Below are 27,051 nucleotides of genomic sequence, written 5' to 3'. Positions count from 1 at the left end.
AAAGTTATTTCAGCCAATGGACAGGCAGGATATAGCCAGGCAGGAGGTAGGTGAGGCTACCAAACTAAGAGAATTCTGGGAAGAGGAAGGCAGGAAGTGAGTGGAGAAAGGGATGCAATGTAGCTACTGGGAAGATAGGACACCCAGGCATTCTCCAGAAAAATAAGACCATGTGGGATACATAGATTAATAGTTATAGGCTAATAATTAAGAGAAGGCTAGTCAATAAGAAGTATGAGTATTAGGCCAGTTTATAATTAATATAAGCCTCTGTGTATTTATTTGGGACTGAACAGCTATGGGACTGGGCAGGACAGAAACTTTCACAACACTAACCCACAACCATGGAGGAAGAATGGTAGTTACTGGAGGGCAGGATATGGGCTGACTTGTACCTAAGGACGTTTTCTGGGTTGTGCTCAGCATCTTAAATGGGTGGCAGATACACATATGTACAAAACTCATTGAAGCTTTGGGGCTTGTGCCATATAATGAATGCACATCAGTGATCAAAAGGAAAAAAGACCAAGTGTCACAGCAAAGATGCAAGATAGCCTTTCATTTGGGGTGTTAAGAGGAGCGTAAAAAAGTATAAGAAAACAGAAATCCCAAGAGAGAGCAAAACTTTCTTAGTGTGCGATTTCTTTACAAAAAAAAAAGAAAACTTCTTCAAGGGTAAAGGGGGAACATGCTACATTTTATTAAATTCAATATTGTTAGAATTATTTCAAAAAACACACCTTTCATCATTTAAACCAGAGGGCAGAAATCTTTTGTCTGAAAAGAGCTAATTAGTAAATACATGCAGCTTTATGACAATATGGTCTCTGCTATTGAAGCTCCACTCTGCCCTGGTAGCACAGAGTTCTAGGCAATGTGTGGCCATGGCCATCAGTGGGTCATAGGCAAGAGGCCACACTCTGTAGAACATTGATTCAAAGAAAGAGAGGCTCACAATTTGCCATGCAGAGAATAAATGACTATGGAGTCATTATCCCTAAATGGAAAATTTATATCACACACACACACACACACACACACACACACACACACACACACACACACGAGACTCAGGAGAGAAACGACTGTAAGAATTGGAGGTTGGAAAAGATCACTGTGAAGAATGTCTTCTACATACACAGAGCTGTAGCACTCATGAACCTCACAGTCGTGGTTGTTGGGACAAGACCCACACAAGATCAAGCTAGTCAACATTTCAGCATGGTCAAGGAAGGAGGCAGAGGCTCCCAAAGCCCCACCCCTAGAAGAAGAGCTACTGGTAGTTGATGGCCCATGGAGGAGAGTCAATTTTCTTCAGCATTGTGGCCTTCACCTGTGCTGCAGCAGATGGCATCTTACACATCAGTAGACAATAAAAAGGGAAAGGAAAGAGGAAGAGGAGGCAGCATGATGATGGGAGACCGAGGAATTAGAACAGGGATGTGTGGATATGATCTAACTGTATTTATATACAAAGTGACAAAGGAATAAATAAAAAGGAAAATGAATGTATTTTCAAACCTTATACATGTGGATTTGAATAAATTGCAGTGTAAGGAGATCAAGCAAGCTTACTGGGTACTTGCTGTTTTACCAAGGTATTCTCAGGAATTGTGCCATTGGCATCATTAGAGTCCATAGCGTAAAGACAAGAATAGTAGCCACCAGTGTTGTTTCCAAGATCATGGGCTGATAAATGCCACTTCTCATATTTGAAAGTCTGTGAATCTACCTACACATTACATATGCCAACATTAATGACTTTTTGCATGACATATTGCAACCAGATTTTTAAAAGGACAGTAAGATATAAAAATTCCATTAAATATTCTATATTAAAAATATCCAGGCATGGTGGCACATTCCTTTAATCTCAGAATTTGGGAAACAGAGGCAGGCAAATTCTGTGAATTCTAGGCCAGCCTGGTCTACGTAGTTAGTGAGTTTCAGGCCAGCCAGGGGTACATACTAGAATTCTGCCTCAAAAACTTACATAAAAAATAGATAAACCATAGACAGATGGTTCATTTAAAATTTTTTTGCTATTTTACAATAGAATTCAAAGTTAGGCAATTCTAAAACAACATGTAAAACTGATACATTGAGTCATAATCTGTAGCCATGTGCATGGGAATAAGCTTTTGGGACAGTAACAGCTAAGAGGTCATTGCAAATAAAATTTTACAAATTGCATGAAAGTGTTCTTCCATCATTATCATATAAATAATGCATCAACATGTTAAACATCAGAAAAATATGGGGGTGGGGAAGAGGGGCTCTACAGAAGGGTAATGGGGCACAGTGATATGGAAGAGAAAATGTGGAAATAGGGGGACTTTAACTGGGGCAGGGGGAGATTAGAAAATACTAAAGATGCTGGAAAAAGTCACAGGGAAACACTACATTTACTTAAAAATACATATGTACTTTATATGTATTTTAGGTACATGTAGCTTAAATGAAGTTATAATCTTGGGGTGATAATGATCCCCCACCAAAAGCCATAGACTATCTAACAAAAACTCCAGTTCTAGGCCTGGGAACCCTCTCTAGGGGTGATAGGTCAGGGGGTTCCAAGAGAGTTTGCAGACAATATAGACCACTGCTATTACCCTTGGCTACTTACCAGAGCCTGATGATCAGATACCTTTGCTGAATTCACCACCAACTTTGGACACAGAACTTTGAGGTACTACGCTAGAACTACCTCCACCCTGAGGACTATCTCACATGGTATTTGAAAATTCTATGCATGTTGCCAAGGAAGAAAAGTAATGACTAGTCCTACTCAGTCATAAAGCCTGTGAATGACAATAATGACCAGCCCAGGAAGACATCTCCAAAGGTGCAATAGTGTCACTTATAATTTGGGCTTAACCAACAGCCATATAATTGGACTGTAAGTCTGCCCAAATAGGAAGGAATTCATTCCTGATACTGGAATCCTAGCAAACTATCCATGAGTGGTGAGGTCAAGGACTCAAGAGGAGAATTGTCACATTCCTAAATCAGTATAATTCCCAACTGTATTCTAAACACCCATCCTTATGTCCATGAAAGAGTGTAGTTCTCACCCTTCATCAAAACAAAGCTTCTTTTGTGCAGTAGTTGGAGATCACTGTAGAAAGCTACAGGTGGTCAAAATGCTGAGAACAACTGGCTACCAGGTACAGGACCCTGATTGATACATCAAAATGTGATGTCTGTACCTAAAACTCAGGGAACATCAGAGAAGGGAGGCAGAAAGAGTTTAAGAGTCAGAGGGCTAGAATATCTGCTTCAAGACAATGCCTTCTGTATATGACACAATAGCTACATCCATGTAATCTCAAAAATACAGTAATGTAAATAAGACATGCTCAGTGACATTACCAAGTTGACATTCCAATACAGATAGGGGAAACCTCACAAGATTCTAACCCTAGATAAAGAGCTTCAGGAAATTAATGGCTGCTGAAAGAGGGAGAACTGGTCTCTAGGGATGACTTTCTTTTTTTTTTTGTTTTGTTTTGTTTTTCCGAGACAGAGCTTCTCTGTATTGTTTTGGAGGCTATTGGTCCAGCCCGGCCTCGAACTCACAGAGATCCGCCTGCCTCTGCCTCCTGAGTGCTGGGATTAAAGGCGTGCGCCACCACCACTCGGCGTAGGGATGACTTTCTTGATAAGACTATCTAATCCCAAGTGGTCATCCATAAGCATATGTGTGTGTACATGCATCAACACTAAAAGGACCTGGTAAGTTATGTTTATATACACACAGCAATAATAAAGAAAAACCATTCATGAATTTGAGAGATGGTTGAGGAGGTACAGGAGGAATTTGAGAGAGGAGAGGACAGGTAAGAAATTACATAAATGTAGTATTCATGTATAAAACTCTTTAAATTTTTTAAATTTAAACTTAAAGATAGTCAAAAAAAAAAGCAAGAAAAATAGGATCTGGGTCTATCTCAGTGGTGGAGCACTTGCTTAGTGTGAGTGAGGCCCTGTGCTCAATACCCAATACCACAAAACAAGCAAACAAAAATAGGTAATGTTTCCTTGGTTAAGCATGACCCAAAATTAAAACAATCATTACTATCAGATAATGTACATGTATAAAAATGTTTAAAGTCAGTAAACATAGAAATATCTGAATGTGTATATCACTAATAATTATTTAAAGAAATGCACTCTGTGTGACTGGATCTGGTAGGCGATATACAAATTGGAAAACATTATGTGAAGGTAGTAGGTCTGTGTGGTTTTTTACATCTGTCTGTCCATCTATCTCTCGTTGCCCTTCTGAATGAAAGTGTTTGAACAGTATGGAGCCAAGGATTGGAGTTCACTATTCCCATTCTGTCAGGCTTGCACGAGGCTGACACTGCCTTTGACTTACCAAGAGCTACCATGTCTCATTTTCTCCTTTGGTGGTTCTCCTGACACTTGACTTCCCCTAGTTTAAGTAATTCCCTGCTTGTCGGCTCATGCTTGGTGCTGCAGTCTTTCTTTGAATCCTGTTGTCTGTCAGACTTATAATACTGAGATTTTTGAAAACCAAAGGATCTGTTTGGACTTTTGCAGGGGGAACTCACACAGATGCAAATTTCAAGAACTTCAGTGCCCCAGGGAGAGTCAATGACCCTCCTAGATATTTATGGATTTTTATCTGTTTCCTAAGTAAGAACTGTTCCATTATTATTCCAAGTGTGTCTCTGGTTAAAATTAGGAGAGAGATAAACAAGTCTAATTTTCATGGCACCATCTGGTCACAGGCCAATGAAGAAGCCATTAAGGCCTTTATTGCTAATCTATGCTCAGAACTGACATATCTCTTCTCTGAAAGTACTGTTTCTGAATGGAATAGTCTTCCCTGGGTACAGATGTAGGATCATAAGACAGTCAAAGTGACTCAGTGGCTAGGACATTAAAATGAGCATTTATCAACACCCTCTTTGAATAGATAGACAGACAGGTAGAACCAAAGAAGCTGTTCATATGTAAATGAATTTTGTGCATGCAAATATTGTCCATTTTGACCATGAACAATAAGGAGATCTACATGAGAAAATCAGGCTCAGTCAGCCTACCATCCATCAATAATGCTCTTGGGTCACAATTCCTGGGTGGTTTCTGATGAAACTACATCTATACAAGTCAGGAATCTGACCATGCATGGTGTCTCTCAAAATCTGCTCTAGACCTCAGTCAATCAATGGCTCATTCTCCACCTTAACGTGGAGCTTCAGCCATGCCTGTATCATTTTTAACATCATCATTACAGCCAATAAAGGAAATTAAAATCTTTGGTAACAGTAAAGGTTCCCATGCCTATTTTTGATCCTTTATGGAGGAGAAAACATAGCATTAAAGACTGATACTTCCATTCACGCCCTACTCACAGCCTTCCGTATTCTTTATTATGGTTCCTATGAGGCTAACGATTAGAGATCCTATGACAACATTCCTCCTGTTTTCACCATCACCTGTATCTTATTGTAAGTCAATGGGGATCCTTGAGAGAAGGAGGATGGAGAAAACATGAGGCCAAGATTTGACATCACAGGTCCTAGTTGGGTGACTTATTGCATTCACCAATCAGAGAAGATATCTCCAAATGTTAAAAGTTGTTATTCCAAATAAAGACTCTTAACTATTGAGTATTTGAGCCAGCATAGAGAAAAAATAAAAGTACCTCAGGAGAGTAAAAATTAGGTAGTTGAATCTAAAACAGTTTATTCAGACACAAAAAAACCCCACCCAAACTCCTAGCCACCCCCAGGACAGAGGAATTCTTCATTGAATGAATAACTAGAAGGGAAAATGAATGAGAGAATGAACGAATGAATCAGTGAACAAATAAAAAGTGGATGCTTCGCCTGTGACATCTAGTCCTCAACAACTTGGTTAGAAAGGTTGTGATTTAAACAGTTCAGCCTTTGAAGGCTCATTTGATTAAAACACATTTAGCGAGTAGCAATAACATTCTAGAATGCTGGGGATTATGCATTGCTGAGGATCTCTGCGGGGAACAAGAAATTCCCGCATCCAAAATAGGCCTTTGTGAACCTGGGAGAGGCAGCTTTGCATGCCTATATTGGGGCAAAACATCTGACTTCTCTTAATTACATTCTGTCCTTGTTTCATTCCTTCTCATCTCTTGTTTTTGGGTCCTGAATTTTCCCAAAACTGCTAGGCTTGAATGATCCCAAAAATTAGTCTGGGTCTATTTCCAGGGTTCCAGGGCCTGACGCACAGACAAGTCTCCTTTACCATGGAAAACTAGAATGAGAGCACAGGCCTCTTTCTTGTCCTTGACCTCGGCTGTTAGCATCTGTAACACATGCCACTCCACCATGCAAAAAGAAAGTGGACTAAGCCCGGGGTTTGACTGCTCTGTGTTCAAATTATGCTTTCAACCATCTCCATGCAAAACATCCTAGGACATGAATGGCCTGTGAGGGTTAGAACAGTCACATATCACAAGATAGCTAAAGCGGAGGCCCAAGAACCTTTGGCACAGGCAATCCCCTCAGATCTGCTGGTAGAAGCCCTGTGGTTTGGAACACCTTATTTAACTTACTTGTTACTTTGTTGTGAGGATTCAACAAACCAGTGCATATGAGGCTTAGAAAATTTTGTGGCACACAGTGATCCCTCTGTGACTGTTAGAGTCTGTGAATCTGCACCAGATACGGAGGCTCTTAGGTTTCCTGCACCTTCCCACCCTCCAGTCCCTACTCCATCCTTATTTTGCACCTATCTCTTTAAACAGGCAGAGGATGCAGGATGTCATAGGTGCTGCTGAGTCATCTGAAGACACACGGGGACCTGTGTCAGAAAGGACAGCTGGCAGGGGAAGCCAGAGACACAGATCACATTTCACAGGCAAAGGTGAATCAGACCCCGGTCTATGCTGGGAGCCAGAAAGGGGCTGGGGACTGCTCCAAGGCTCCATTTTCATCTTCAACATGGCTAACTGCTTATTTGGACAAACCAAGCCTGCTTTCCTGATGCCCAAGCTAAAAATTATATAAAGTAACCACTCAGCAAATTTCTCTCCAGTCCCTCCTCCCCCGCTGCTCCCTTTCTTTGCTCTCTTTTCTTCTTCTTCTTTTTCCATTCCTTTTTTTCTTCGGCTCACACCATCCCCCTCTTCTTTCTTTTCACTTTCTGTTTCCCCATCATGGACCTGTGCTCTGCTCCGTTCCCCCACGTATCTGGTCCTTCCTTCTCGTCTTTCTGCCTTCCTGTAACAGAGCCAGTCTTTGTATAGTTTCTGTCTGATTCCTGTGCTCTCTGTTAAGTCACTTAAGTGTGGAGAAGAGGTCTTTGGACTCTCTGCACCTCCTCACCCTCCATGCACCATTCCATCCTTCCTTTGCACATGTCTCTTTAGATGGGCTGAGGCTTTCGACAATCCAGACCTGGCACCAACCTATTCTGTAAAAGGTTGAAGGATAAACATGTACAACTCTGCAGCACAGTTTTCACTGAAGCTGCTCAAGCTTGCTCTTGTAGCGTGAGGAATACCACAGCTAATGCCTAATGCACAGGTGTGCCTGTCACCCAATAGTACTTCATTTTTACAAGTAGACAGGGGCAGGACTTGGCCATGGGCACTTCCTAACCTGATCAAGCCCAGAGGAAGCACAGTGTCAGAAGTGGGTTCCCAATTACCAGCTGCCTGGAAAGACCATGAGCTCTGACTCACGTGGGAACACTCAGATTTCTGTCTAAACTTAGAGAATTTGGAAAACAAGTCTTGGTTGATACACTGTATGAAACACGTGCATATGTGCACACACAGAAATTATGAAGGAAACATTAGTGCCTTTTTTTATTCTTAGGGACTGCAGGAATGAATTCTGCGGGGGGAACACAGTGGGAGTTCCGACCCAGTTTAGCAGAAAGCCTGTCTAAAACGAAACTGTGCATCTCATTCCCAGCTCTGGTTCTCATGACGGTATCACAGTGAGCAGAACCATACGTCAGTGAGGAACAAAACAGAAGTGCAAGGTGGGGTGCAGCAGCTTGAACTCACAGACCCTTCCTTGGGACGGAGACTGGAATGAATGGTTGTGGGAGGTTTGCATGGAAGCTGTGAAGTGAGATGAAGAGAACTGATTTCTAAAAATGAAAGAGGAAGAGGGGGAGGGGCTAGAGGAGGTAAGCACATGTGCTCTTGAGGACCCTGTGTGGGCCAGGCGATTGCTGCATTAGAGATGCCAGAGAAGAGCTGGGCAGGCTCTCTGTCCACACACCTCTTCTATCTGTTCACACCATGCCTTGGGAGGGAAGGGCCTGAAAACAGCACTGCTCATTATACTGGTGGCTTCCTGATCCTACGTGGGCTGCTGTAAATAGCTATGCCAGCTGTGCCCTGTTTTCCCTTGCTCTTGTCACAGGCACCAAGTCTTCCTCAAAAGTAACAAGGCAAGGGGTCACTACATGGCTTCTTTCCCCTGTGTTTTATTTGGAACATGTTTGGCCTAGAAGACAAGAAATCCAGGTTTTAGTCTAAACTCTGCCACTCCCATACAATCTTAAGCAAGGTCACATTTTGTCTTTCTTGGCTTTAGAGTCCCCATTGTGAGACAAATGTTAACAAATGATCAGCCAGGAGTTGGTGACACATGCCTTTAATCCCAGCACTTGGGAGGCAGAGGCAGGTGGATCTCTGTCTGTCAGTTAGAGACCAGACTGGTCTACAAGAGCTAGTTCCAGGACAGCCTCCAAAAGCCACAAAGAAACCCTGTCTTGGAAAACAAAAACAAAAACAAAACAAACAAAAAACAACTGATAACCCTCCTCAGTCATAAAAGCCAGGAAATGCACTGCCTTGCTGATTCTGCGCATCAAGGTAATTACGTTAGAAAGATTAAATGACCTGGATTATTTGCCATTATTGTACACACATGTACAATGGAGGAATGTTCCTACCCTGCAGTGAATACAGAGGTTCAGAGGACATGACATTAGACTGTGGTCCATTGTTACCTCCCATATCTCTCTACTTACAAGTACTTGTTATAGTTTAAATGTAGATGTTTATAACCTCAGGTGCATGAAACTTGGTTCCCGGCTTGTGGGTGGCTGTAGGTCCTTTAAGAGGTGGGGCTGAGGTGAAGGAAGTAGGCTAGTTCACACTTGGTTCAACATTTAATCTTTGAACAATTCTGATCTAAAGAGGAGAAAGCTGGGACTCAGAGAAATTAATTTGCTCAGCATCGCATGACTCAGAGGGTTTCTACCACTCCCTGCTTCAGCCTTCAATTTGTTCTGCTTCTTGGGACACTTGGATGTGAGGGCAAGCTGCCACACATACTCACTCTACGGAGCTGCTGGCCACCAGGCTTCCTTCCCCTGCCACAGTGGACTATCTCCTCTCAAGCCGGAGGTAAAATAAATCTTCCTTCCTTGAAATTGCTTGTTGTCAGGTATTGGTCACAGGAACTGGGAATAATATGGTCATCTAATTTCTTTCCTTGAAAAAATTACTTATTGATCAGAGGATATATCTGATAGATCAAATAATCCCTGCAAATATATCTGCAATACTGCCAACTCACTGATTGAATTAAACTGAGTACCTGGTATGCAGAGGTCATCTGTGGTTAAGGAGAAGGAAGGAAAGGGAAGCTCAACAAACATGGACATAAATGTTGGCCACCCTAAAGGGACTCAGAGTCAGGTATCTTAAGAGGGACAGAGAACATGAAGGGCCAAATAAGAACACATAAAGTATATTCCAGGCTCCAAGCTAGTTTTTCTGAGACCACCGTGCGTGTGTGTGTGTGTGTGTGTGTGTGTGTGTGTGTGTGTGTGTGTGTGTAAGTGGGAGGGCTTAAATGCCACAAGTGTCAGTCACTGAATCTGCTGTCTATCCTACACTCCAGCGCTTGGGTTACAAGTTTAAGTGCAGCTTCATCAAGCTGCTGATGTGAGTGATGGGGATTATAACCCAGGTCCTCAGGCTTACACAACAAGCATTCTTACCACTGTGTCACCCTTACTTCTTAAAACGTAGACATTTGTTGCTATAAAATTCCTCTCTACACTACATTGACTGTGTCCATGAATTTTGGTAAACAGTTTCTATTTTTCTTGAATGAAGGAACTTACAATTGTCCTTTTAAACGTTGGTGTTGACTCATTAAATTAGCTTATACTTGTTTTACTTTTAACCTTTAAACAGCTCAGATTTAAAGATGAGGAAACTGAAACTCTGAAACATTAATTTACTCAGGTTCCAGGCCTAGAAAATTACAGAGCCTTCATCATGTCTCCTCTGCTTTGCTTGCATTGCTGAGTCCCACAGGATGCTGTGAGCTCAGAGCTCAGCACGTTGGAAGCAAAGGGACCTGCCTTTAAGGGAGTCTTTATGGGGAGCAGAAGGATGAAGGATGGGCCACACTCAAACCTAGAAACAGAGTCAGAAGAGGGTAAAGGAATTCCATTTTTCATGGAGGCAGCATCAAAGAGTCTACGTTTGCTTAAAACTGCAAATGACAGCATTTCAGATGCGTTGGGAGTGATAGTTAGGGGTGGAGGACATATAGGGACTGCCTTTGCCCACACGGCCATGTCCTTCTGAACCAGCCAAAGCAATAGCCTGAAAAGACCTCTATGTTATTCCTCACAGTGGAGGCATATGTGGTCATTACCAGCCACACTGCAGGGTGTCCAGCTACACCCAAGGAGATTAAGCTTGGAAGTTGGATCGGGGCAGTGTTGAAGATATTAGCAGCTCATCCAGTGGCCCAGAGCAATTTATGAAAGTCCTAATTAGCTGCAAAAAGAACATCTCCAGTTACAGGAACACTTTGCACTCCAGCTGGCAGCAGGGAGTCCCTAACTGTCAAAAGCACCCCACCATGTCCTTCAAAGGAAGAAGAGCCAACAAACAAGGAATGAGGATATCAACACTGAACCATTTAGAGCAGTGATTCTCTACCTATGGGTCACGACCCCTTTAGGGGGTCACATATCAGATATACTGCTTATCAGATATTTACATTATGATTCATAACAGTAGCAAAATATACTTAAGAAATAATAATGAAATAATTTTATGGTTGGGTCATGACAACATGAGGAACTGTATTAAAGGGCGGCAGCATTTAAAAAGGCCGAGAACCACTGGCTTAGAGGCAGGAAGTAGTTATCTCAACATACATCCCTTTACTGTTACATTACTTACTTCAAGATTTGTGAACATCAATATACTGGGTTAGTGTTTTCCAAGACTATAGGGCTGAACTGCTGTAGATTGCTACAACAATTACTAATTTGAATTACTAATACAGCACACAGCTGTGGTTCCTTTGATTCATGTACAATCTAGGTGAACCTTTAAAACAATTACCACAAAGCTGACAAACAAAAGTGTGAGGTGTGAGGTGCATCCATCTAGCACAAATTATGTATGTATGTATGTGTATATATATGCATATATATATATTCAACATTTCATAGATGACAACTATCATATATGCTTAAATGTAGTATGACAAGGATTATGAACTAGACTAAAGCCTGAGGGAGTCCCAGAAAAATTAATCACTTTGGTCACAATGTTTACATATTATTGCTTGTGTGTGTTTGTGTGTATTTGCCTGTTCACACCTGTGTGGCTCATGTGTGCATGAGGGTGTACATGCACATTTGTGTGTGTGGTGGGAGTGTTCTTTAGGAGTTATCGACATTGTATTTTGAAATAGGTTCTCTCACTGAGACCTGAAGACCTCCAGCTTGTGATTTATCATCAAGTTGCAGGATCTGCATCTCTGTAACCACACAACAGTGGGCTCACAGGCTTGTGCCATCATGACTGGCTTTTTACACAGGCACTAGGGATTAAATGCAAATCCTTATGCCTTCTCACCATAGACTTTATGGACTGAGCCATCTCCCAGACCTTATTTATACAAATATAAAAACAACAGAAATGTGTCATATCTTCTAAGTATTTCACATGTAAAATTTATTTTATGTACCTGAACATGGCATAATAAAATAGAGTATACTATATAAACAATGTATAAAATCTTATGATGATATATTAATGTGATTATTAGTATTTTTATTTTCATTTATTCAGTGGATCTAGCATGTACTGGGGTCAAGTAACACATTTCAGAGTTTAAATGGAAATTCACATAGAGCAAAGTGCAAACAAGTATAGATAAACATTAAATGTTTCTTGGAAAAAAAATACTGCTAGCTAAGGTGACCTGGCTGCTGTGGCCAGGATGTTATATTTTTATTTATGTGAATGTGTATCTCTGTGTGGATATGTGCACATGCTTATGCATGTCAGCAACAGCCAGAAGAGGGCATCAGATCCACTGGAGCTGGAGTTACAGGTGAGTGTGAACTGCAAATGCGTGTGCTGGGAACTGAACCCAGGAACTTGGCATAAGCAGCGTTCCTACTGTGACATCTCTCCAGCCTGGTCACGATGTTTTAGAGAAGGGGTTCTCAATCTTCCAGTGCTGTGACCTTTAATCCAGATTCCCATGTTGTGATGACCCCAATCATAAAATTAATTCATTGCTACTTCATAACTGTAATTTTGCTATTGTTATGAATCGAGATGTAAATATCTGTGTTTTCTGATGGCTTTTGGGGGTCGTGACCCACAGGTTGAGAATCACTATTTTAAAGGAAATAAGATCATAATGGTACGATTAAAAAATGACAAATCTCAGGCCTTCTCAAATGAAATCTCTGCTTTAGCCAAGACTCCTGGGTGATTCTTTTTGCTGCCTGAGCCTCACTTTCCTATACTGCAAATGCATAGATAAGAGGCATTCTATAGCATTATCAGGTTATATATGATGTACTTGACATGATGCTGGGTTGTCTGCAAGAATGACAGCTCTCTTCCAGATTCTAAGCACCATTTACTTACAAACAATATGCACTATCGTTCCCTTGATGCTTCCATTCCCTTTGGTTGTCCTAGGGATGGAACCAAAGGTCTTGTGCATGCTTTAAGTTCCTCCACTGTGCTATACCCATGTCCTTGCTTTCTTTCTTCTTGCCACAGAATCCTCAAGGCTGGGATTGCAGGTATATGACATTGTGTCTGGCCTCTCAATGCCTTTTTGTACTGGCCTTTGTATACCAGAGGATTTTGACCTCTGTAATATTCCTTGCCCCTCCAAATCCCAGAATCATGTTGAAAAATCTCCAAACTCACGAGCTGTATAAGCACTGCCTTGTTCACCTCACCTTAATGGCAGAAACACCATTCTTAATGTGCCAGGCTCAGTAAACCTCTGTTCAATTACATAATCTTTCAGGCTCCAGGGAGATACCAAGTACCACAGAAATTTACTAATCATTGGGTCAGTACATCACCAAAGCTCCTAGGAACTCTAGCCTGTTCTCTTTCTCTACAGTCTCACTGCTCTGTGTTTCGTTATGATGTATTTTTTCCATTCAATCTCATTAAAATCTAGTGTTTCACAGATGTTTGAGTCTCTTGTCTATCCAAGATGTCTAATAAAAATGCATATGTGTATAGTCCATATATTTTACATACATTTTATAGATGAATTATTGTAAATATGTTTCTATTTTAAATTTATGTATTTTAAATGTATACATTGTAAGCCACCTGTGAGTGCCTTGAATAAAAGAAGCAAAAACAATTATACCTTTGTTTTGGATCAGCATTGATATTCCTCAATAAATGTTTGGTATTGGTACTGATGGGACCAAAAGGTACTAATAAGCTTTTTGACCTGGGAACTAAGCTCCTATGGCACATCCTACTGACCCAAAGGGGACATGGTCTGACAAGAGAAGGAAAACAAAGTCTTACTGGGATTCTGTGCATCTCTAGACATAGATTAGTAACTTTCTTCCTAAGGAGGTGACTGGTGGATTTTACGTAAGAGGTCTTCCTATAACCAAACACTTCACTCAGAGGTTATATTTACACAGCTTATTAGTAAATTTTTTTATACTTTTGACACTCATTAGACTCATAATCGTCCACTGGAGCTACTCTATAACAAGAGATAAACACTCCATTCTAAAGGATGAATAATAATTAGGTACTGCTTGGCACTGTGCTCTTTACAGGTCTAATTTTAGAGCATAATTAATCCTGCTGAAATTGCATAAGATAAGTGAAATATTTATGCAGCTGTGTTAATTCATGTATTTACTCCTAGAGAGACATGCAGAATTGGACATGGCTTTCCGGGAAGATTATCTTAAGATGCCCCCTGGAGCAACGTCATTTTCTCTGCCATGTCTTTGCTTCCAGATGGCCTCTGAAGATGAAGCTGAAAAGACACATTTCCCAACCCTAACAGTGTGTCTGGGAAAGCAATGAGTCAGGATATAAACTGTCTATAAGAAGCCAGTGCTCTATATGTGAGCATCTTAAGCCTGGACATAAACTATCTATAAGAACCCAAAGCTCTATATGTGAGCATCTTGAGTCAGGACATAAACATCTCAAGCTAGGACATAAACTATCTATAAGAACATGATACTCTATATGTGAGCATCTTGAGCCATGGAATAAACTAAAATAACTTAATGTTCTATATGTGAGCATCTCCAAATGCTGCAGGGAACGAGATCTCTGTTCAGCTAATATATCACTGACTGAGCTGCACTGAACATGAGCATCATACATGGATGGTGATGGTGGATGAGGGAAAAGAAGATGTTGAAGAGAAAGATGGTGATGACAATGGTGATAGAAATAAGCTTGGTGATTATAGTGATGTCAATGATGATGGTAATTATTGGAACCAATGGTTCCATGATGTTGGTATTTCTGCTACTAATTCTAGGGCATAAATGATGGTGGCAATGGGAATGATGATGGAGGTATAGTGATGACAATTATTTTGAGGCTAATGATATAGATGATGGTAATGTGGTGGTGACAATATGAGGATGAAAGTGATTGTGATTATGTTGCTGATGTAATTAGAATTATGAAGTAGTAGTGGTGGTGGTGGTAGTGGTGGTGGTGGCAACGACAACAATGATAGCGTTGATCCTGATGCTGATATTATTGTTGGTGAAGATGGTGGGGAAGTAATGGTGGTGATGGTGATAGTGATAATGATGAGGATATTGGTGGTTGGTGATGTTGATGGTGTTTGATGATGACAATGCTAAAGAAGGATATCTTGGTTTTGGTGACTGTGATGAACATATTATTAAAATGATGATGATCATGATAATAGAGAGGATGGAGTTGACAGCTTACATTTTTGAACCATATTATGCTGCAGGGTCTGTGCTAAACTATGCTCTTTACATGTATCCCCTTATTTCGTTTTCCATTCTTATCATATAAATATATCTGCACCTATACACAAATGAGTAACTGAGGCTGAGGTAATTTTACAGAAATATTTGTAAGAACAGCAAACACAGATTTAGTTCAGATATGCACTGAATCACTTCTTCCTGTAGTGTCTATTAAAATCAAGTGTCCAATCAACTTTGTCAGACATCTTAGAAAAATAAAAAGAACAGGACTTTTGCTTAACTGGATTCTTTCTATATTTAATTCCCTGAAGTAGAGATATCACCATTTACAGGCAAGGGAAGTCACAAGCCCCCTGAATGTCACTTTCCATCTTTATAAAATAAAAAGGAAGAGGTGATTCTGGAGATAAACTGAAGAATATATGTAGAGCATCAAGTATGTTAACTGACATACCCTGTTTTCTAGTTTTATAACAGATGCTACAAGAGTGACAACAACAGTGAGCAGGGCTAGAGTTAAAGCTTTCTCATTTGACAGATACCCGTCACATTTAAACACTTCCTGTCAAAGGAAATCTAGCCTGACACCAAGCATTCATCCATGCCTGTATGTACTCAACCCTTCACTGACCAATTGTCTCTTATGGCCAAGGTTCTGTGGGCACTAGGTCAGCCTATGAAGAGGAGTAGAAAAATTGTCATCAAAGTTCCAATGGCATCACAGCATTTCTTCCTCTTATTCTTTCTCTTCCCATAAAGGAATATATGCCCAATATGTTGGGTTTGGGGTTTGCCATCTGACTTGTTTTGGATAGGCGAATATTATAAGACAACCATGGGACCAAGCAGAAATGCCACATGTCCATACACAGCAAAGTGCTCTATTTGTGAAGAAAATACCTTCTTCCAGGTGATTAGTAACAGCCTGCCTGAGGCCCATAACCAGCATGCATGTGTGGAGGTCACACACTTGACTCATTGACTTCATCCCCATCAAACTCATCCAACCCTGAATCCAGGCTTGTCCACTCCATTTACACTTCCCTCAGAAGAGTAAAGGCATCTTGTTGTGTGCCTCTGGGATTTCACAGCAATAGCTGACCAACATAGCCACAAATCACAGTTACACAGCAGAGAACATGACCAGTGATCCGAGGAAGAAACAAATGCCCTGGAGGGAATCCTGAGAATCAGATGTCCTTATCTGAGAGGTAAACATAAAGCACATTTAGAATGTTTGATGTCACTGTAAAAATTAAGGATTTAGTTTTGTGAAGTGAGCAAGAAAGAAAGTTACAAAGAATTATAAATTCCATTCAAACCCAAACCAACATGTTTATAAACCTTTGCTCAATTCAATATCATGTTTGACTACAGTGGTTGCTCTATTCTATCCTCTCAGCTATACACAGCACGGCACAGTCTGCAATGTGTCTGACTGTAGGCCCCATACATTTCTGAGTGGGGCTTCTGTCCTATGTCCTGAGATTTTGTGTCTTGTACTGAGGGAGTACCAGCCTGTGCTCTATGCTGGCATTCTGCTTCCTGTCTTTGCATCAGCCTCCCAGATAGAAACTATGGCTTGGAGGGCAGGATATTGAAAGCTATCTCATCATGCTAAGAGATGTGGAGAGATTACCAGCTGCTATGGCTAGATATGAAATGCACACAACGGGTTCATGTCTTTCAACCTTGGGTCCCCATCTGGTGACACTATTTGGGGAAGGTTGTGGATCTTCTAGGAGGGTGGAACTTTGATGTAGGAAGTGAGTCATCAGGAAGGGCTTGAGGTTTTATAACGAAGCCCCACTTCCTGTGTGTAGATGCAATGTGTCCAGTCGTATAATCCTGCTGCCACGTTGGGCTTTAAGCTGTTTATTGTATGATGTTTGGTTACAACATTGAGAATAATCATCAAGACCTGGCCATAGAGTGGAGAAAGGCAGGCAGGAGGAAATACAATGCAGTCCCAGGTAACACTTTTGGCAGTGTAGATCAAAAGCCCCCATCTCATCAGGATGTAAATTTGTAAGAAGAGGAACTGCAGGTAGTTTGCGTGTTAGGCATAGAAGAGTGGAATGCTGGTGGTGCTCTTCCTTTTCTGGAGACTTCCTTTACTTCATTCCTCCACAAGAGATTGAGAATCATCATGTTACTGGAATCTGATGTGCTTTGCAATCTCTGCTGGTAGGTCCAGAAAAGTCTTCCTTTAATTCAAAACCCATAAAGAATGCTTCTCTAATTTGGAATATAGGGAACAGATATCAGGACTTAGATAGTGTGTTGGTTAATTCTAACCGTTAACTTGACACAGCCTAGAATGACCTAGGAAGAAGGTTTCAACTGAAGTATCGTCTTGATCAGGTTGTCCTGTGGGAGTGTTTGTGTGGGGTAGTCTCAATTGTTAACTAAGGTCAGAAGACTCACCCAAGAGTGTGAGTAGTACTATTTCACAAATACAGTCCAGAGCTTTGTAAAGTGGAGAAAACTAGCTCAGTGTAAGCAACCAGCAAGCCAGGATGAAATATCCTCTCTCTGTTACTCATTGTAATATAGCTAGTTCCTTGTGCTCTTGCTTGGCTCCCCCAAAGATGAACTGGAATTGGGAGTCAAATAAGCCTTTTCCTACTTTATATTGTTTTGGGTCATAGTGCTTTATTCCAGCAACAGAAATGAAGATAGAATGTTATGCTTTGGATCTTAAATGACCCAACCCCAAAAGTCTTATATTGAATGCTTAGACACTGAGATAGGAATTCTTGGAGGTTTTGCATCATGAGAGCTGTAATCCTAACAATAGCTCAACAACCCATTTATGGATTCATAAGCTAATGAGCTACTGGGAAGTGATGAAAAACTTAGATGTGAGGCCTGTTGGAAGAAGTGGGTCACTGGAGACATGCCCTTGAAGGCTGCATATTGTCCTACTCCATTGCCACATCTTGATTGTCACAGGCTCAGCAGCTTCCCTCTATCATAGGCCTTCCACACAGTGCACTGCTCCACCACAGGCCTACAAGCAATGGGACCACAGAGGGACACCTCAGAAACCACAAGACAAAATAATCTTTTCCCTCTTTAAGTTGCTTATCCTAGGTATTTTGTCATACCAATGAAAAGATGACTCACACTGCACCTCGGTTATGTAATGGTATATAGCAATTGTCCTGAATCTAGCCTATATTTGGGGGTCACACAAATCTGCATTCTGAAGTACCAGGGGACTAGCCTGGGTATTTTAAGAGATTTGTTGACATCCTTCATTCTGGGCCTTACGTTGTCAAGTACAAGGTTGCTCAGGGTCTCACTTACCATCACCAACAAACTGGAGCAGAGCCAGGTCAATTTGCCTCTTCCAGGGTGAGCCCTTCTGGAGGGCAATTCCGTAGCCAGTGGTGGCAAAGATGTACCCACTTCCAATGGTCACAAGTTTACAGCCTTCATCCCTCCCAGCCTTGTAATTCAAGACAGCGGCGTCATAGATGAAAGCGTCCAACTTCCTGAAATGACAAGACACCAGGGAGTCATGGGGTGGCCAGGTGCCTTCTCAGGGCCCTGCTCTCCCAGCCAATGCCAGCACCTCACACTGTGGAGACAGTGACTCACAGTTGTTCCAGCCCCTTGTCATAAAAGGATCTATTTTTAATGAGGAGATAAAAGCCAGAACCTTTTCTTTTCAACTTACAAGAGGCAGCTAAATTAAGACACGAAGAATACATATACCCAAGTGAGTAAACAGGCAGGTTTTTTGTTTGCTAAGTGTTTGTCCTTAGCACCTCCCAGCAGTGGGGAAATGGTGGCCTGTTTAAAAGGTTTGCCTCAGAACACCATGAGCCACTGAAGGACGGTAGAACTAGGTGGTGGCATGAAGCAGCGAAGAGGAATTAATCAGGAGTGAGGCCTTTTTGTTTTAAAGACTTACATGAATATGTTTGCTGTTTATGTTACAAAATCATTACACAGTAACATTTATAGACTCAAGTAATATAGAAAGGTATCAAAATTATGTAAGCAATTAAATAAGTAAGTTATAAAATTCTATAACCCAAAATCTGTAACTATGAAGTGACCTTGATTAGCATATTGATGAGTAGTTTTCTGATGTTTTGATGTTTGTATGTACACACACACACACACACACACACACACACACACGGGATAGGAAAAACTTTTATGTAAAGACAAGATGAATAGTTGAGGTTTTGTCAGTCATATGTTCTTGGATGTAACTGTAACTTTGCTGTAGTGGGGTGTTATGTATTAATTATCCCTCTTTCCATAAAAAAGGCGAAATGTGGTCTGCTTCAATACAGCCATTGTGGATATGACCACTTAAGATAAGGTCATACTGAATGGGCCCCTAATCCAATATCACACACACACACACTGGAGTTTGCACTATGTAAAGATAAGAATTATGCAGCTAGGAGCCTATGAACAATGAGAACACTAAAACACACCTTTCTATCTCACTCTAAGAGGAAGCACATCCCTGCCAATACCCTGATACCAAACTCTGAACCTTTATAAATTTAGAGCAGCAAATTTTTGCTGGTTAAGTCTGTAAGTTGAGGTTGCTTTGTTAGGATAACCAAAGAAACCACAGTTTCCAAACAATCAGAAAACACAGCATGAACAAGCTGAGTTCTGTTCCACTGAAGTTTCTTTACAAGGCCTGGCTGTGCACCCTCTGTAGTTCACCCTCCTTTATTTCACGCCCCCCCCCAACCGATTACACCAAACCACATCACAGAGTGTTTTCTTTTCTCATTTCACACATGCCAAGTATATCTCCATATCAATAAAAATAGTGATCTATTCTGATAAGTTTACTTTTTATTTTTATTTTTTTGCTGTAAGGCATATAGGCAGACTCCTCATGCTTTATTAGAAAACTGACTTCATCATAATACAATGCTCCTCTTTATCTCTGGGTCTGCTCTACTTGGAAGATAAAATGGATGCTCTAGTTTCCACTTGATCTTTGTACATTTTTCTTTTTTTTAATTATTTAAGTTAGAAACAAGCTTGTTTCACATGTCAACCCCAGAGCCCATTACCTCCCCTCTCCCCTCCCCTCCCCCCCAGGTCCCCCATTCCTCCTCTCCTCCATGATAGATCTCCAGTGACTGCCATTTCATCCAGGGCAGGGTCTTGCCCCTCCCTCAAGAGTCCCAGCTGAAAGAGCATCCCATATTGTGTCATGGACACTCAAAGTCTATTTGTATGCCAGGGATAAATACTACCTAAGGCTCCATAGATTACCTAGGCCTACTCACTGGCACCCACCTTCAGGGGGTCTGGGTCAGTCCCATGCTTTCCACACAGCCATCAATCTGGGGTCCAAGAGCTCCCCTTTGTTCAGGTCAACTGTTTCTGTGTGTTAAACCATCCCAGACTTAACTCCTTTGCACATCAATTCTCTCTTTCTGACACTGGATTCCTGGATTTCAGATCAGTGTTTGTCTGTGAGTATCTGCCTCTGCTTTCATCAGTCACTGGATGAAGGTTCTGTTTCCCAGACTCTCTGGCAGTGGGATTGTATGCCAGCACTCCCGTGACTCATGTCTAAAATCCATAAATGAGTGAGTGCATACAATGTTTCTCTTTTTGTGTCTGAGTTACCTCACTCAGTATGGTTTCTTCTAGTGCCCTCCATTTGCCTGCAAATTTCAAGATTCCATTGTTTTTTTCTGCTGAATAGTACTCCATTGTGTAAGTGTACCACTCCTGTCAGAATGGCTAAAATAAAAAACTCCAATGACAGTTCATGCTAGAGAGGATGTGGAGAAAGAGGAACACTCCTCCAATGCTGGTGGGAGTGCCGACTTGTATAGCCACTTTGGAAATCAGTATGGCGATTCCTCAGGAATATGAGAATTAGTCTACCACAAGATCCAGCAATTCCACTCTTAGGCATATACCCAAAAGATGCACATTCATACAACAAGGACATCTGTTCCACTATGTTCATAGCAGCACTATTTGTAATAGTCAGAACCTGGAAGCAACCTCAACTGAAGAGTGGATAGATAAGTTTACTTTTATTGCAATATTGCATCTATGCTTTGATTTGCTTCATAAATTCTCACATGTGGGCACATCTTCTGAATCACTGTGCACTTCAAAACTGGAATGACAATCATCACTTCAGAAGTCCTGTGTGACACCCCCACAGTCACCATTTCCCAGTCTCAGTCATCTTAGGAATGATGTGGTTGAACTTAATAATTACCTAGAACCCTATTAGTGAGTGTACACATAATCTCAAAAATGTGAAGTTATCTGAAAGAGCTAAAACTGTTCCCCCAGAGTGCAGGAATGGATGCTTCCATTCTAAAACAGGAAGGAAAATTACATGAGCGATTATTCAACTTCCTGCCATGGACTCCACTTCAGTGTCTTTCTTTCTCTAATGAGAAAACGTAAAGCACTGAAGCAAAGGAAAATAAAAGTGGAAGGAGAAGATGGATCAGGCTGCATTCTGTCAGACGCAGCTGCTGGAGGACTCCCTGTGGGAACACAACTATTTGCGAGCTTTATAGGTATGCCCATCATTTCCATTTTTCCTGCTTTTGCTGTGTCTTTGTAATGATTACAGGTAAGATAATGCTTTAGGGCTTATCTAACTTATAGAAAGGCTCCAAACTTTTACCCAAAACACTAGGCATTAATCTCAGATCATGCTCAGAAGGGATCAACACATCCAATCAGCAGCAGCAGCACCAGCAGCAGCAGCAGCAGCAGCAGCAGCGGTACAGATAGACCAGAACTGCCCAGAGAAGCAGTTGCAGCCTTTCTGGAAGGTCAGCTACATAGAAATGGTGGGGATAATGCGTGGAGAGTCAGAAAAGACATGAGGACTCTGAAACTTAGAACAGTGGTGGCTTCTTGTGCAACAGTTGCATAAGAAGGGCCCATTAACATCCCATCACAGGGAGGTGAGGAATTATATTCTTCAGCAGTGTAGTCACTGGCAAGTTGTCCTTGGTCAAGTAAATGCCCCCAACTCATGCCCGTGCAAGCAACCTTAATCAAATGTAGTGGGTTACAGGAAAATACATGAAAATAAGGGGGTGTGTTGGGGAGAAGAATGCCGTTTTAGTAGGGGAGAGAGAAGGGAATAAGGAAGGATAATTGGGATATAATTAATTAAAGACTATATATATTAAAAACAAAGAAAAAAGAAAAGGGTTGAAGCCATTCATGGCATAATACCAGCACATTGGATGGGTATATTGAACATATTTGAGTTCTAGGCTGGACTTAGAGGAAGACACGACCTCAGGAAAGCCATATCTTCCTTTTTGATAGAGCGCTCCTCAGCTGTGAGGTAAGGAGGTCCGGGTGTTCTGCTGAGATTCTGAGACATCCTAGGATTCCGTAAGCTGAGAGTCACCTCCTGTGACTATCAAAGGGAAGTCAGACATGGGATACTGTATCTGTGGTGTTTCTCCTCTTTGATGAAGCTGAGATACTTGCAATGCCAATACTTCACATACCACAGTTGCCATGGAGATACCGAGAACCTTGGTTTTATAAAGACTTCCTAAGTCTCTGCAAACTCCCTCCATTCCTCAAGAAATAGCCTTAAACACGCATTTACAGACTTACATGTGTACAGAACAGTCCAGCCTCCAACCCACCTACTGCTATCCCTGGCATCTGGCATCTCATCACCCCCCCCCAAGCCCCTTATAATATACTGTTAGGGTAGAAATAAGATAAGCCTGGCAATCACGACAGAGTCGTCCAGCAGCAGCTTCAATTGGTATTGTTAGGGACAAGCACAGAATTCTGCAAATTGGTACCATATTTCATGACACATGTTCTGCTGAGCAACAGCCAGATGAAGAAATAGGAAAAAGGCAGGGTGATTTGTGGCAGGGACTTATGGCTGGAGTGACTCAAGAAACGTATCTTCAGAGCCACAGCCACAGAGAGCCACAGACAGGAATCTGATCATCTTCCTGGTCTACCCTTTTGTGTCCCTGGGGCCACAGCACAGCACAAGCAGTGCTAACATTTGAAACTGAAGTTGCATGAAGTAATTCTTTCTCCTCTCTCTCTGTCTCTCTGTCTCTCTGTCTCTCTCTGTCTCTCTCTCTCTGTCTCTGTCTCTCTCTCTCTCTCTCTCTCTCTCTCTCTCTCTCTCTCTCTCTCTCTCTCTCTCTCTCTCTCTCTCTCTCCAGTAATTCCAGAGCTCTAGGTACAAATGGACACAGATACCTGCATGTTCAAAACAGTATCCTTTGGGTGGCTCTGTGGGTAACAGCACTTTCTGTGCTAACATAAAGAGCCAAATTTAAATCCCTAGTATGACATAAAAAGCCAGGTATGTCTACACATGTACCCTTAACCCCAGCACTGTGGAGAAAAGAGACAAGTGATCAGTGGGGCCTGTTGGCTGCCAGCTTAGCTCCAGGCTCAGAGGAAGACACTGTCTCAGTGGAATAAGGTAGAGAGAAATAAAGCAGGACATCTCTAACTGATGCCCATGCATGTACATACACAGCACACACGCACATGCAAACTCCACACACTGTATACCATACACAGGCACTACACACAGTCTTTCATATCTACAGCAAGCAAAAGCAACCCTGGGGCCATTGTTTGCATAAAGCACTTAGCATGCATCAATCCCATTGAGACCTCACAATTTCTCAGGGGACAGATGATACCATTCTTGTTCTTTTCTGTTTAGTCTACAGGCATACAAGCTTCTGGAAAACTAAGGCAGTCTTGGGTGCAACCATGGTAGTCTATATTCTGTACCACAGTGATCTCCAGAAGAGAGTTTGCTGTCCATGGGAGCCTCCAGTAGCAATGCAAATGTCCTGTTTCTGTGGTCTCCTGTGGGAGTGACCTTTGAACTTCAGTTAATGCAGCCACCCAAGAGTTTGTAATTGCATTGAACTGCACTAATTTATACACTTATAAAAATGGCAGATCTCTGTGAGTTCGAGGCCAGCCTGGTTTACAGAGCGAGTTCTAGGACAGCTTCCAAAACAATACAGAGAAACCCTGTCTCGAAAAACCAAAAAAATATAATGGTTGAATATGGCTGAGGGCTGGAGCTATGAATAATACCCCACCAGGTACCCTGTCATGGGCAAGGGGAAGGCTGGGATCACCAAACTCTGGGCTCTCCTTCTTGCTCGCAGTCCAAAAGTTTTACTTGTTATCTGTTTCCAACTGAAAACACTGCTGTTGTTAAAAAGAAAAAATTATATTGTGATGTGCTAGAAAGAGATCTTTGTAAGCTGGAGGCTTTGATTGCTGCTCCTGTATTTCTGAGGCCCGGGTTTTGTTTTGATGTGTGTTGCGTTGTTTTTTTTTTCCTGTCTGCAAAAAGGAGCTGACAGTATTTGGCCTCAGAGGGCTGTAGGGAACAAAGTGATGTTACGTAAGTAAAGCGTGTTCAATGGCCAGCTTATAGCAAATGCTTAAAATGCAGAAATGCATTCAGTTAAATTCAGTTTATGGCTAAAGGTCCCCCAAATTTTATGCACCCTCTCTAATATGTCCAGTTCCAAATACTTTGCCTGACTTGCCCTCTTTTATCTATTCCCATTATTATTTGTCTCCTTATGTTTAAACAGACACATTATGAAAGGCTACAGCAGCCAAGACTCTAGGTGTGCAAGGGTAAGAGAATTCTCCTGTTGTATGATTGCTAATTGTCTGACTGGGCTTGACTGGACACCATCACCCAGCTTCTAAGTGTCCAAAACTGGATTTAGATTTAGGAGGATACCAAGGTCACAGAGACCCTAGGACTTAACGACTAAGGGGTTCAGTTCTGTGTGCTACTTAAGAAATTCAGATTAGGATTTAACACTGTAACTCAAGCCAGATACAAAAGAAGAAGCAAGGACAGGGCAGAGTAGTAAGAATTTAAAGACATCTGGTGGGTGATTCAGCTCTCGTCTGCTCCCCAGCAAACATCTAGTGTGTAGGTCTGGAGTTCCCTGCATGGGCACCCTTCCTGGATTTACTGTGTCCTAATCTGTTGGGTAGCTAGTTGATGATGGGCACAGACTCTTGTGGGAAACAAAAGGTGAAGAAGAGGAAGAGAGCCCACAAACATTTGAGGGATTTGAGCTGTGACTGCAGGAGACAAGAGTGATGAATCCAGCCACAGATGGGTAGTTGGCAGTGCTGAGCTCTCACCGGCTCAGAGCAAAGGCCAGCCCTGAAGGCCTCCATCCTTCACAGCTAAGTGTCCATGTGAAAGCACAGGCCTCACAGGGAGGGAGTCAGGCTACAACTTCAAGGGGAAACCATCCTCTCACCTTTCCAGCTAAGTGCTTTTCCCACTGCACAGGAGGAGGCACAAGGTCAGGGTCTACCTGGGTGGCAACAGAGTCCTGCCTGATACCTGCCTGCAGTGGAGACAGTACCCTATCTGGCTCCCTGAGGCCAGCACCACCTGTTTTCAGAAGCTCCACCCCTGGAAGAAACAGAGGCCGAAACCCCCAAACAACAACCTACACACACACCAGACATCACAGAACCTGTAGATTCCATCTCTCTCTGTCACCAGCAGACCTCATGGAACACAAAGTATTAGAAATTATGGTAACTCTGAAGAAGATGGGGAACCAGACCCAGCTTCTGTACAAGGAAGCACAGGCTAGGAGGGGATCTCACAGGAGCCTGGAGTACTGGAGCCTCCTGACTTCCTGCTGGGACTCTTGATAGCTCTAGAGAGCTCTGCAGCTTCACAGGTGTTTAGATCTGACCTCATCACTTCAGTGGGTCAACATGCTTATATATATCCAGTGCCCTTGAAAGGTTGCTCTGGGCCCAAGCTGTTTGTTAGAGAACCTGATTCTCCATAATGGAGTGAAGACTGTACCCCATCATTGCAGCATGGGTCCTTTCTGGAAATGGGACTTGTGTTGCCAGGCAGCCTGATATTTCCTAATCAAAAGCTTCCGGTTTTAGCTCATCATCTTATGCATGTTTTCAGATGCTCTCTGGGGGTCTCAGCACATTTAAAGGCTAATTATATAGTTAAAGTTAATTATTCATTCATTAACATTCAAGAAGCCTTTAACAAGACAGTGACTTGTTCTGATGAATTAATAAAACTAGAGCATGTGTTTGTGAGTGTGTGTGTATGTGTGTGTGTGTGTGTGTATTTGGAGGACTAGTGTCAAGTGTTAAGAAAACAGAAACATCTCTTTGATGATAACCAAAGGCATTTTTTTAGGTCATGTCAAAGCTTTGCTAATAAAATGAAAAAAACAACACAGCAGGGCTGGGAGATAGCTCAGTAGATAAAACACTTGGAATGCAAGCATGAAGACCTGAATTCAAATTCCCAGAATCCATGTGAAACCTGGACTCAGTACTCATACCTGCAATCCCAGTGTTCCTACATCCAGTTGGTAGACAGATATAGAAAAATCTCTAGATGTTCATGAGTCAGTTATCCTGGTGTACACAGTTGTACTTACACACACACACACACACACACACACACACACACACACACACACCACTGCACCCGGCTACTTAGCGCATTTAGACAGCTGTGGAATACTGCACAGCACTCACATTCTTCTTCACCAGCTCAAGTGATGAGGCTTTGTCACAGACCTCTCTGAGTCTTGGTTTTCCCTCTGTAAGATGGGCAAGTGACCCTTCTCCTGCAGTGCTGAATGTTGGGAAGGTAAAATGGAAAAGAAGGTGTTTTGTAATGCAGTCCCTGATGAAACTTGGGGCACTGGAAAGGTAATTTTGCATGAGAAGAGAAGCATGCATTGATCATGAGCAAACACCAGACACAGGGCTGTTGGCAGAGAG

At 41.9% G+C, this 27,051-nt stretch overlaps 1 protein-coding gene across 1 annotated transcript in view; it reads right to left on the bottom strand.

Moving 5' to 3' along the window:
* The window catches only part of Grin2a (glutamate ionotropic receptor NMDA type subunit 2A), a 422,446-nt gene that overhangs the window by 32,863 nt on the left and 362,532 nt on the right, over nucleotides 1–27,051 (bottom strand). Inside the window, exon 12 of the mRNA XM_005084556.4 lies at nucleotides 18,547–18,734. Coding sequence (XP_005084613.1) covers nucleotides 18,547–18,734 — 188 coding nt within the window. The remainder of the gene's footprint in view (nucleotides 1–18,546; nucleotides 18,735–27,051) is intronic.

This window comes from Mesocricetus auratus, unplaced genomic scaffold, assembly GCF_017639785.1.
Source record: "Mesocricetus auratus isolate SY011 unplaced genomic scaffold, BCM_Maur_2.0 Super-Scaffold_100007, whole genome shotgun sequence".
NCBI classification, from domain to species: domain Eukaryota; kingdom Metazoa; phylum Chordata; class Mammalia; order Rodentia; family Cricetidae; genus Mesocricetus; species Mesocricetus auratus.
The sequence above is the reverse complement of the archived record's forward strand: the minus strand, read 5'-3'. Positions and strand labels throughout refer to the sequence as shown.